We start from the raw sequence: 12,296 nt of genomic DNA, 5'->3' as shown, positions 1-12,296 counted from the left end.
CATGTTTTTGGTCTCTTCCTTCGGGGGGGGATGCGACTTTTCTTGTCGTATTCCCCGTCCCCATCTCCGTCTGCGCTGAGGCCTAATGGCGGAGCTGGCGGCCTCGGGGCTGTGGCGGCGTTCCGGCGGCAGCGGCGGCCCGACCTCGGAGGCTCGGCCGCCGGGCCAGTGGACGACATCATCGGGAGCTCGCGGGTCCCGGGTTGGTGACCTGTTCTCCGGAGCTCCCGCAACTACAGCTGCGTCCGCTGGACTGGAGGGCGGCAGCTTCGGCAACTTCGACCACCCCCGGGCCGCGGAGTTTGAACCGGCCCGTTCGCGGAGCTCGGATTCAGCCGCGGGACTGACATTACTTACCATCGCCCGTCGGGGTCACCACATCGGAGGCCTGGATCGCCTCGGGGCAGAGGGAGAACAAGGAGGGAAGAGACAAAGACTTTAAGACTTTTGACTTCCATCACGGTGAGGAGGTGAACTCACTGTGGTGGATGTTAAATTTGTGTTTGTTGTGTGTTTTTTAATTTTTATTATGTATATGACTGCAAGGCAACAAAAGGTCTGAATGACAAATAAATTCAATTCAATTCACTTTCTCTCTCTCTTGCTTTTTCTCCTTTCTTCTTTCTCATCTACAGCTAAAAATTAAGATTGAAGCCGTACAATAAATGTGTTCTGTCATATGCCGCAGTTTATACTCTTGTACGCTACTTCCAATAATAAATAAATAAATAAATAAATAAATAAATAAAATCTCAGATCCACACAAGCTCCTCCACCACGACAAGGTGACACTCTGCGGAGAAGATCCCACTAGTTTGATAAATAAAAACTCTCTCGATTCTTGGCCTAGGTCAAGGCCCACCAACATGAAGAGCTGCAGTTGGTACGGAAGCACATCCGCTCCTGCTTCAGGAAGATCCAGTGCTTTGTTATGCCTCACCCAGGCCTGAAGGTGGCCACCAACCCCACCTTCGACGGCAAGCTGAAAGGTAGGCGTGGGGCAAAGATGGGCGGGGAGGGAGGGAGAGATGGGCGGGGAGGCTTGTACTCGCTAGAATTTAGGAGATTGAGGGGGGATCTTATAGAAACGTACAAAATTCTTAAGGGGTTGGACAGGCTAGATGCAGGAAGATTGTTCCCGATGTTGGGGAAGTCCAGGACAAGGGATCACAGCTTAAGGATAAGGGGGAAATCCTTTAAGACCGAGATGAAAAAAACATTTTTCACACAGTGAAATCTCTGGAACTCTCTGCCACAGAAGGTAGTTGAGGCCACAGTTCATTGGCTATATTTAAGAGGGAGTTAGATGAGGCCCTTGTGGCTAAAGGGATCAGGGGGTATGGAGAGAAGGCAGGTACAGGATACTGAGTTGGATGATCAGCCATGATCATATTGAATGGCGGTGCAGGCTCGAAGGGCCGAATGGCCTAATTCCCTGCACCTATTTTCTATGTATCTGTATCTATGAGAGGGGGTCCAGTTCATTCAGCGGCCCCTCACGACGTCCCACTTCCTGTTCACAAGTTCCGGGGGCAGAATTAGGCCATTCGGCCCATCGGCCCACTCCGCCATTCAATCATGGCTGACCTATCTCTCCTTCTCAACCCCATGCTCCTGCCGTCTCCCCCTACACCCCTGACACCCTGTACGTAATCCATTTACCGCCACTTACTTAGAAGTGTCTGAAGACCCGAAACGTCACCTATTCCTTCGCTCCATAGATGCTGCCTCACCCGCTGAGTTTCTCCAGCATTTTTGTCCACCTTCGATTTTCCCAGCATCTGCAGTCCTTTCTTAAACGTAGAACCTAATAATAATAATAATGGATGGGATTTATATAGCGCCTTTCTAATACTCAAGGCGCTTTACATCGCATTATTCATTCACTCCTCAGTCACACTCGGTGGTGGTAAGCTACTTCTGTAGCCACAGCTGCCTTGGGGCAGACTGACGGAAGCGTGGCTGCCAATCTGCGCCTACGGCCCCTCCGACCACCACCAATCACTCACACACATTCACACACAGGCAAAGGTGGGTGAAGTGTCTTGCCCAAGGACACAACGACAGTATGCACTCCAAGCGGGATTCGAACCGGCTACCTTCCGGTTGCCAGCCGAACACTTAGCCCATTGTGCCATCTAGAGCAATACACCAAATGAATCAGGCCCATCGGCCCATTGGGTCCTTCAATCACCCATCTACACAAAGCCCATTTACCACCACATGCATAGAACTGGATCAGTGCACCACAGGAATCCGGCCCTTCGGCCCGACCAGTCCGTGCCGACCGACGATCGCCCCCGATTGCGTTATTCCACTATCTCCCTGCCCCCTACACGCCACGGGGCATTTTAAACTTCGGGGTGGCAGAGTTGCTGCCTTACATTCTCCGCGTGGACCGCGTGGGTTTTCTCCGGGTGCTCTGGTTTCCTCCCACACTCCAGAGGCCAGTCACGGTGGCACAGTCGCGGTAGATTTGCTGCCTTACAGCAACAATGCTGCACCAGAGACCCGGGTTCGATCCCGACTACGGGTGCTGTCTGCGCGGAGTTTGTACGTTCTCCCCGTGATCTGCGTGGGTTTTATAAACAATAGACAATGGATGTAGGAGTAGGCCATTCGTCCCTTCGAGCCATTCAATGTGATCATGGCTGATCATCCCCAATCAGTACCCCGTTCCTGCCTTCTCCCCATATCCCCTGACTCCGCTATCTTTAAGAGCCCTATCTAGCTCTCTCTTGAAAGCATCCAGAGAACCGGCCTCCACCGCCCTCTGTGGCAGGGAATTCCACAGACTCACCACTCTCTGTGAGAAAAAGTTGTTTCCTCGTCTCCGTTCTAAATGGCTTACCCCTTATTCTTAAACTGTGTGTGTGTGTGTGGCCCCTGGTTCTGGACTCCCCCAACATCGGGAACATGTTTCCTGCCTCTAGCGTGTCCAAACCCTTAACAATCCTTTCTCCGAGAACTTCGGTTTCCTCCCGCACTCCAAAAATGTACAGGTTTGTCAGTTGATTGGCTTGATAAAATGTTAAATTGTCCAAGTTGGCGATATGCAGAGTACTGCCCTGCCCGACTACAAGGTTCAGAAGGTTCAAAGACATGCAGCTTGGCAGGTTAATTGGCTTCAGCGCATATTGCAAAGTGTCCGTGCGGGATGCAACTCACTCACAGAGTAACTATCCCACGGCAGATATCGAAGATGATTTCAAGGTTCACCTCCAGGAGTTGGTGGGGCTGCTGCTCAAGCCAGAAAACCTGGTGGAGAAAGAAATCGGTGGCTCGAAGGTCAGTTGCAAGAACCTGCTGGAGTATTTCAAGGTAAGTCGAGTTTCGGAGGTTTCCCGGCAAACATCAATCCGGGGCTGCGTAAGAAACATAGAAACATAGGTGCAGGAGTAGGCCATTCGGCCCTTCGAGCCAGCACCGCCATTCAATGTGATCACGGCTGATCACACACAATCAGTACCCCGTTCCTGCCTTCTCCCCATATCCCCTGACTCCGCTATTTTTAAGAGCCCTATCTAGCTCTCTCTTGAAACAGTTTAAGGATAAGAGGGAAGTCTTTTAGGACCGAGATGAGAAAATCATTTTTTACACAGAGAGTGGTGAATCTGTGGAATTCTCTGCCACAGAAGGTGGTTGAGGCCACAGTTCATTGGCTATATTTAAGAGGGAGTTAGATGTGGTCCTTGTGGCTAAAGGGATCAGGGGGTATGGAGAGAAGGCAGGGATGGGATACTGAGTTGGATGATCAGCCATGATCATATCGAATGGTGGTGCAGGCTCGAAGGGCCGAATGGCCTACTCCTGCACCTATTTTCTATGTTTCTATGTTTCTATGAAAGCATCCAGAGAACCGGCCTCCACCGCCCTCTGAGGCAGAGAATTCCACAGACTCACCACTCTCTGTGAGAAAAAGTGTTTCCTCGTCTCCGTTCTAAATGGCCTACCCCTTATTCTTAAACTGTGGCCCCTAAGAACTCTATCTATCTCTCTCTTGAAAGCATCCAGAGAATCGGCCTCCACTGCCTTCTGAGGCAGGGAATTCCACAGATTCACAACCCTCCGGGTGAAAAAGGTTTTTCCTCATCTCCGTTCTAAATGGCCGACCCCTTATTCTTAAATGTCTAAGAAGGAACTGCAGATGCTGGAAAATCGAAGGTAGACAAAAATGCTGGAGAAACTCAGCGGGTGAGGCAGCATCTATGAAGAAGGGTTTCGACCCGAAACGTTGCCTATTTCCTTTGCTCCATAGATGCTGCCTCAACCGCTGAGCTTCTCCAGCATTTTTGTCTACCTTTCCCTTAAGTTGTGGCCCCTGGTTCTGGACTCACCCCAACATCATAGAAAATAGGTGCAGGAGGAGGCCATTCGGCCCTTCGAGCCAGCACCGCCATTCATTGTGATCACGTGCAAATTGTCCCGTGCGTGTAGGAGAGCGTTCGGGTGCAACTGATCGCTGGCCGGGGCTGACTCTGTGGGACGAAGGGCCCGTTTCTGCTCAAAACTACGCATTAAAAACAAAACAAAAAACAATGATAGTGCGCTGTGTCGCGTCTGAAGACTCGTGAGACAAACTCGAGGCTCTCTGAGAGAAACCTTGCCAACTATCCCCTGCCTCATCTCCGGCTTAAATGACCAAGCCTTTATATTTAAACCATGACCCAGCGAGGTCGACTCTTGGTTCAATAAACAGGACACAACAGCTGAGAATGGACAGCAAGATGTTTGTAGGTCAAACATTCTCCCAGGAGCTACACAGGAGTCGGGCTTTTTTCATGTTTTAAAATAGGTGCAGGAGGAGGCCATTCGGCCCTTCGTGCCAACACCGCCATTCAATATTATCATGGCTGATCACCTAAATTCCTGCTTTTCCCCCCCCCCCCCATATCCCTTGATTCCGTTAGCCCAGAGCTGAATACAACTCTATATTGAAAACATCCAGCGAATCGGCCTCCACTGCCTTCTGTGGCAGAGAATTCCACAATTCACAAAGATTTTCCTCATCTCAGTCTGAGTCTGGTGAGTCTGTGGAATTCTCTGCCTCAGAGGGCGGTGGAGGCCGGTTCTCTGGATGCTTTCAAGAGAGAGCTAGATAGGACTCTTAAAAATAGCAGAGTCAGGGGATATGGGGAGAAGGCAGGAACGGGGTACTGATTGGGGATGATCAGCCATGATCACATTGAATGGCGGTGCTGGCTCGAAGGGCCAAATGGCCTACTCCTGCACCTATTGTCTATTTTCAGTATTAAATGGTCTACCCCTCATTCTGAAACTGTGGTTCTGGACTCCCCCTAACATCGGGAACATTTTTCCTGCATCTAGCCTGTCCAATCCCTTAAGAATTTTATATGTTTCTATAAGATACCCTCTCATCCTTCCAAATACAAGCCCAGTCGACCCATTCTTTCCACATATGTCAGTCCCGCCATCCAGGGAATTAACCTGACGAATCTACGCTGCGCTCCCTGCTTTAAGTTGCCGACCATTTCAACTCCCCCTCGCCATTCCAGCACTGGCCCCACAGCGCCAGAGACCCGGGTTCCATCCCGATTACGGGTGCTTGTCTACGACTTAGATAGGGTAGACAGTCAGAACCTTTCTACCCCAGAGTGGAGATGTCCAACACTAGAGGGCGTAGCTTTAAGGTGAGAGGGGCAAAGGGGCAAGAGGGTGGTGTGGGCCTGGTAGCTGCTGCCAGGGGTGTTGGTGGAGGCAGGTACGATCGTGGCGTTGAGGAAACATGTAGTTAGGCACACGGATATGGAGGGAGATGGATCACGTGCAGGCAGGCAGTTTAAGAATAAGGGGTCGGCCATTTAGAACGGAGACGAGGAAACACATTTTCACCCAGAGAGTTGTGAGCCTGTGGAATTCTCTGCCTCAGAGGGCGGTTCTCTGGATACTTTCAAGAGAGAGCTAGACAGGGCTCTTAAAGATAGTGGAGTCAGGGGGAACGGGGTACTGATTGGGGATGATCAGCCTTGATCACGTTGAATGGCGGTGCTGGCTCGAAGGGCCGAAAGAGGGCAGTGGAGGCCAAGTCACTGGATAGATTTAAGAGAGAGTTAGATAGAGCTCTAGGGGCTAGTGGAGTCAAGGGATATGGGGAGAAGGCAGGCACGGGTTATTGATACGGGACGATCAGCCATGATCACAATGAATGGCGAATGGTGCTGGCTTGAAGGGCCGAATGGCCTCCTCCTGCACCTATTTTCTATGATTCCTGAGCTGTGCTGCACTATGTCGACAAATGGGACTAGCCCAGAATGGCCTACTTGGGTCGGCACGGACTCGATGGGCCGAAGGGCCTGTCTCCGTGCTGCATTGCCCCATAACCCTAATGCAAGCCCAGCTGGGCTGTGAGGAACACCGCACGTTATTCTCCACTGGTCTCTTGCCCCCAGTGCCCGCCCTGTTGAGTCCCTCTGCTTAATTTCCACAGGCATACGTGAAGGTTTTCCAGGGGGAGGACTTGCCTCATCCCAGGTCCATACTGGAGGTAAGGCCTCGTACTTCAAACCACAAGACGCTTAGTTTAGTTTTATTATTATTAACAAGTCAAGTGAGTTTATTGTCACGTGTCCCAGATAAGACAATAATAATAATAATAATGGATGGGATTTATATAGCGCCTTTCTAATACTCAAGGCGCTTTACATCGCATTATTCATTCACTCCTCAGTCACACTCGGTGGTGGTAAGCTACTTCTGTAGCCACAGCTGCCCTGGGGCAGACTGACGGAAGCGTGGCTGCCAATCTGCGCCTACGGCCCCTCCGACCACCACCAATCACTCACACACATTCACACACAGTCACACACAGGCAAAGGTGGGTGAAGTGTCTTGCCCAAGGGCACAACGACAGTATGCACTCCAAGCGGGATTCGAACAATGAAATTCCTGCTTTGCTACAGCACAACAGAACATAGTAGGCATGAATACAGAACAGATCAGTGTGTCCATATACCATTATATAAATATATACACACATCAATAAATAAACTGGTAAAGTGCAAATAAACAGATAATGGGCTATTAATGTTCACAGTTTTGTCCGAGCCAAGTTTAATAGCCTGATGGCTGTGGGGAAGTAGCTATTCCTGAACCTGGACGTTGCAGTCTTCAGGCTCCTGTACCTTCTACCTGAAGGTAGCGGGGAGATGAGTGTGTGGCCAGGATGGTGTGGGTCCTTGATGGGGCAGCGACCTTTTGGGGCAGCGACTGCGATAGATCCCCTCGATGGAAGGAAGGTCAGAGCCGATGATGGACTGGGCAGTGTTTACTACTTTTTGTAGTCTTTTCCGCTCCAGGGCGCTCGAGCTGCCGAACCAAGCCACGATGCAACCGGTCAGCATGCTCTCTACTGTGCACCTGTAGAAGTTAGAGAGAGTCCTCCTTGACATACCTTGATTTAGACGAGGGAATTAAATGTAAGATCGCACAGTTTGCGGATGACACAAAGCTGGGTGGCAGTGTGAGCTGCGAGGAGGATGCTATGAGGCTGCAGGGTGACTTGGACTGGTTGTGTGAGTGGGCAGATGCGTGGCAGATGCAGTATAATGTGGATAAATGTGAGGTTATCCACTTTGGTGGCAAGAACAGGCAGGCGGATTATTATCGGAATGGTGTAAGAAAGAACTGCAGGTGCTGGTTTAAATCGAACATAGACACAAAATGCTGGAGTAACTCAGCGGGACAGGCAGCGTCTCTGGAGAGAAGGAATGGGCGACGTTTCGGGTCGAGATCCTTCTTCAGACTGATGTCAGGGGAGGGGGCGGGACAGAGATAGAATGTAGTCGGAGACAGTAAGATTAGTGGGAGGTAGACAAAAGTGCTGGAGAAACTCAGCGGGTGCAGCAGCATCTATGGAGCGAAGGAAATAGGTGACGTTTCGGGCCGAAACCCTTCTTCAGACTGATGGAGAGGTGGGGGGCGGGGATAAGAAAGGAAAATGGAAGAGGAGGAGCCCGAGGGCTGAGGGAGAGCTGAGAAGGGGAGGAGACAGCAGGGGCTACCGGAAATTGGAGAATTCACTGTTTATGCCACTAGGGTGCAGACTGCCCAAGCGGAATATGAGGTGCTGCTCCTCCAATTTCCTTCTTGAAGACTAGTGGGAGAACTGGGAAGGGGAGGGGATGGAGAGGGAAAGGAAGAGCTATCTGCAGTTGGAAAAGTCAGCGTTCATACTGCTGAGGTGTAAACTATCCAAGCGAAATATGAGTTGCTGTTCCTCCTCGATAGAAGGGAGGTTGGTTTGCAGTGTCCACAATGCCGATAAAATGCTTGCTACGGACCACCAAGCCAATTAACCGACAAACCCGCACGTCTGGGAGGAAACCGGAGCACCCGGGGAAAACCCACGCAGTTCACGGGGAGAAGGTGCAAACTCCGCACAGACAGCGCCCGTAGTCGGGGGTTGAACCCGGGTCTCTGGCCCTGTGAGAGGCAGCAGCTCTACCCACTGCGACACCTTTTTTTACTGACATTTGGACAGGCACGTGGATAGGACAGGTTTAGGGTGATCTGGGCCAAACGCGGGCAGTTTGGTGGGACTATCGGTTTTGTCGGCGTTGGCAAGTCGGGCTGAAACTGAAACAAATGGGCCCCGCAGTGCGCAGGGTTGTGGGCAGGGTATCGAGGAGATGGGGGGGGGGGGGGGGGGGGGAGATATTCATGTAAAAACTCACCTTCTCTCTTATCCACCAGGCCACGGCAGAAGCCAACAACCGCGCGGCGATGTCAGCGGCAAAGGATTATTACCAACTGGTCATGGAGGCGGTAGGCACAGTGGTTTATGTCCCGTTACCCTGGGCATGGTGCGTGGCACGGTGGCACAGTGCGTGGGCCGCTGCCTCACAGCACCAGGGACCCCGGGTTCAATCCTCACCTCCGCTGTGTGTCTGCGCGCGCGCGTGTCTGTGTGTGCATTAGTGTGTGTGTGTGTGTGTCTCTTTGTTTATGTGTGCGAGTGTGTGACTGCGTGTGTCTGCCTGTGCGTTCGTTTGTGTGCGCAAGCGTGTGTGTGTGTCTGTGCATGCATATGTGTCTGTATGTGTGTGTGCGCCTGTGTGCGTGCGCATGTGTGACTGTGTGTGCGTGCGTATCTATGTGTGTGTCTAAGTCTGTCTGTGTGCGTATGCGTATGTATGCATACGCATGGGTGTATGTGTGTCTGTGTGGCGTGTTTGTGCGTGTGTGTCTACTTGTCTGTGTGCGTGTGTGTGTGAATATGTTTGTGTGTCTGTCTACCTGTCTGTGTGTGTGTGTACGTGTGTGTGTCTGTGTGTGTACGCGTGTCTACGCGTCTGTGTGTACGTGTGTGTGTGTGTCTACGCGTCTGTGTGTATGTGTGTCTGTGTGCGTGTGTGTGTGAATATGTCTGTGTGTCTGTCTACCTGTCTGTGTGTGTGTGTACGTGTGTGTGTCTGTGTGTACGCGTGTCTACGCGTCTGTGTGTACTTGTGTGTGTGTACGTGTGTGTCTACGCATCTGTGTGTCTGTGTGTACGTGTGTGTGTGTCTACGCGTCTGTGTGTGTGTGTATGCGTACGTGTGTGTGACCTCTCACCCCCCCCCTCTAACCCCCTCCCCCCCCCCCCCTTGCAGCTATGCGGTGGGGACAAGGCGTACATGAACCCCAACAAGCTGCGTGAGCGACACATGGTTTACCGGGAGACCGCGCTGGAGAAGTTCCGCACCACCAAGAAGATGGGCGGCGCGCTGCTGGCCCAGCGCTACGAGGTGCAGCTGCAGGCGGAGATCGACGAGATGCTGGAGAGCTACGTCAAGTTCAACCGCAGCAAGAACTTCTTCAGCCTGATCCGCACCCCCGCCGCCATGTTGCTGGTCATCCTGGTCATGCACGTGGTCTCCGGCTTTGTCGGCCTGCTGGGCCTCTCCTTCCTCACCACCATCTTCAACTTTATCACCGGCATAGCCATGCTCGTTCTCATGATCTGGTCCTACATCAAGTACAGCGGGCAGGCATCCTTGCTGGGCGAGGTCATCGATTCCGTCAGCGAAGCTCTCCTCGGAGGGGTGAGTCTCAATAGACAATAGACAATAGGTGCAGGAGTAAGGAAGTAAGTAAGGCCAGCGATCGCTTGCACACTAGCACTGCCCTACACATACTACACTAGAACTACCCTACACACACACCAGGGACAATTTACAATGAGGCCAAGCCAATTAACCTCCAAACCTGTACGCCTTTGGACTGTGGAAGGAAACCGGAGCACCCGGAGCAAACCCACGCAGTCCCAGGTAGAATGTTCAAACAGCACGCAGGCGACACCCGTAGTCAGGATCGAACCCGGGTCTCTGGCGCTGTGAGGGAAAGCTTCGAACGGTGCGTGCTGACAGGGTTTAGAAGGTTGGGGAAGTGAGCGTTGGTGTGTGTGTCGTACTATAAAAATGCCCCCTGTCCCACTTGGGAAACCTGAGCGGAAACCTCTGGAGACTTTGCGCCCCACCCAAGGTTTCCGTGCGGTTCCCAGAGGTTGCAGGTGGTTGCCGGAGGTTGCAGGTAGTGGAAGTTGGTAGGGAGACTGACAAAAACCTCCGGGAACCGCACGGAAACCGTGGGTGGGGCACAAAGTCTCCAGAGGTTTCCGTTCAGGTTTCCTAAGTGGGACAGGGGCATATGTAAGTAAGTTTATTGGCCAAGTATTCACATACAAGGAATTTGCCTTGGTGCTCCGCCCACAAGTAACAACATGACATACAGTGACAGTTACGAATGACTCAGAAAACACTAAACATTAATAATAATAAAACATTAATGATGCAGGAGGAGGCCATTCGGCCCTTCGAGCCAGCACCGCCATTCAATGTGATCATGGCTGATCATCCACAATCAGTACCCCGTTCCTGCCTTCTCCCCATATCCCCTGACTCCGCTATCTTTAAGAGCCCTATCTAGCTCTCTCTTGAAAGCATCCAGAGAACCGGCCTCCACCGCCCTCTGAGGCAGAGAATTCCACAGACTCACCACTCTGTGAGAAAAAGTGTTTCCTCGTCTCCGTTCTAAATGGCCGACCCCTTATTCTTAAACTGTGTGGCCCCTGGTCCTGGACTCCCCCAACATCGAGAACATGTTTCCTGCCTCTAGCGTGTCCAAGCCCTTAACAATCTTATATGTTTCGATGAGATACCCTCTTGTCCTTCTAAACTCCAGAGTGTACAAGCCCAGCCGCTCCATTCTCTCAGCGTATGACAGTCCCGCCATCCCGGGAATTAACCTGCCTCTAGCGTGTTTCCTGCCTCTAGCATGTCCAAACCCTTAATAATCTTATACAACTCGCACTTCCCACTTTAGCTTATCTATAGTTCAGAGATACAGCGTGGAAACAGGCCCTTCGGCCCACCGAGTCCGTGCCGACCAGCGACCTCCCCCCCCCCCGCACGCTAAAGGGCCTGTCCCACATTCACGACCTAATTCACGACCTCTGCCGAGTTTGCCCTCGACTCATACTCGCAGCATGGTCGTCACGAGGTCGTAGGTAGGTCGTAGCTAGGCCGTGATGCTGGTCGTAGGTACTCGTGGCATCAAGTAGGTCGCAGCGTTTTTTCTAGCCTGATGAAAAATGTCCACGAGTAAAAAAAGGTTGTGAATTAGGTTGTGAAAGTGGGACAGGCCCTTTACACACTAGGGGACAATTTACATTGACACCAAGCCAATTGACCTACAAACCTGTACGTCTTTGGAGTGTGGGAGGAAACCGGAGATCTCGGAGAAAACCCACGGAGAGAACGTACAAACTCCGTACAGGCAGGCAGTGCAGCGTAGGTTCACGAGATCGATCCCTGGGATGGCGGGACTGTCATATGAGGAAAGATTGAAAAGACCAGGCTTGTATTCACTGGAGTTTAGAAGGATGAGGGGAGGGGGGGGGATCTTATAGAAACATATAACATTATAAAAGGACTGGACAAGCTAGATGCAGGAAAAATGTTCCCAATGTTGGGCGAGTCCAGAACCAGGGGCCACACACAGTCTTAGAATAAAGGGGAGGCCATTTAAGACTGAGGTGAGAAAAAAACGTTTCCACCCAGAGAGTTGTGAATTTGTGGAATTCCCTGCCACAGAGGGCAGTGGAGGCCAAGTCACTGGATGGATTTAAGAGAGAGTTAGATGGAGCTCTAGGGGCTAGTGGAGTCAAGGGATATGGGGAGAAGGCAGGAACGGGTTATTGATTGGGGACGATCAACCATGATCACAATGAATGGCGGTGCTGGCTCGAAGGAAGGGCCGAATGGCCTCCTCCTGCACCTATGTTCTATGTTTCACCC

The 12,296-nt window shown here is 51.7% G+C and overlaps 1 protein-coding gene across 1 annotated transcript in view; it reads left to right on the top strand.

Annotated features, from left to right (window-relative positions):
- The window catches only part of LOC116970193 (atlastin-2-like), a 38,583-nt gene that overhangs the window by 24,608 nt on the left and 1,679 nt on the right, over positions 1–12,296 (top strand). Inside the window, exons 10-14 of the mRNA XM_033016895.1 lie at positions 851–989; positions 3,194–3,321; positions 6,449–6,505; positions 8,713–8,784; positions 9,612–10,043. Of these exons, the coding sequence (XP_032872786.1) occupies positions 851–989; positions 3,194–3,321; positions 6,449–6,505; positions 8,713–8,784; positions 9,612–10,043 (828 nt within the window). The remainder of the gene's footprint in view (positions 1–850; positions 990–3,193; positions 3,322–6,448; positions 6,506–8,712; positions 8,785–9,611; positions 10,044–12,296) is intronic.

This window comes from Amblyraja radiata, unplaced genomic scaffold (genome assembly GCF_010909765.2).
Source record: "Amblyraja radiata isolate CabotCenter1 unplaced genomic scaffold, sAmbRad1.1.pri scaffold_628_ctg1, whole genome shotgun sequence".
Lineage (NCBI taxonomy): Eukaryota > Metazoa > Chordata > Chondrichthyes > Rajiformes > Rajidae > Amblyraja > Amblyraja radiata.
This window is presented reverse-complemented; position numbering and strand designations above follow the sequence as displayed.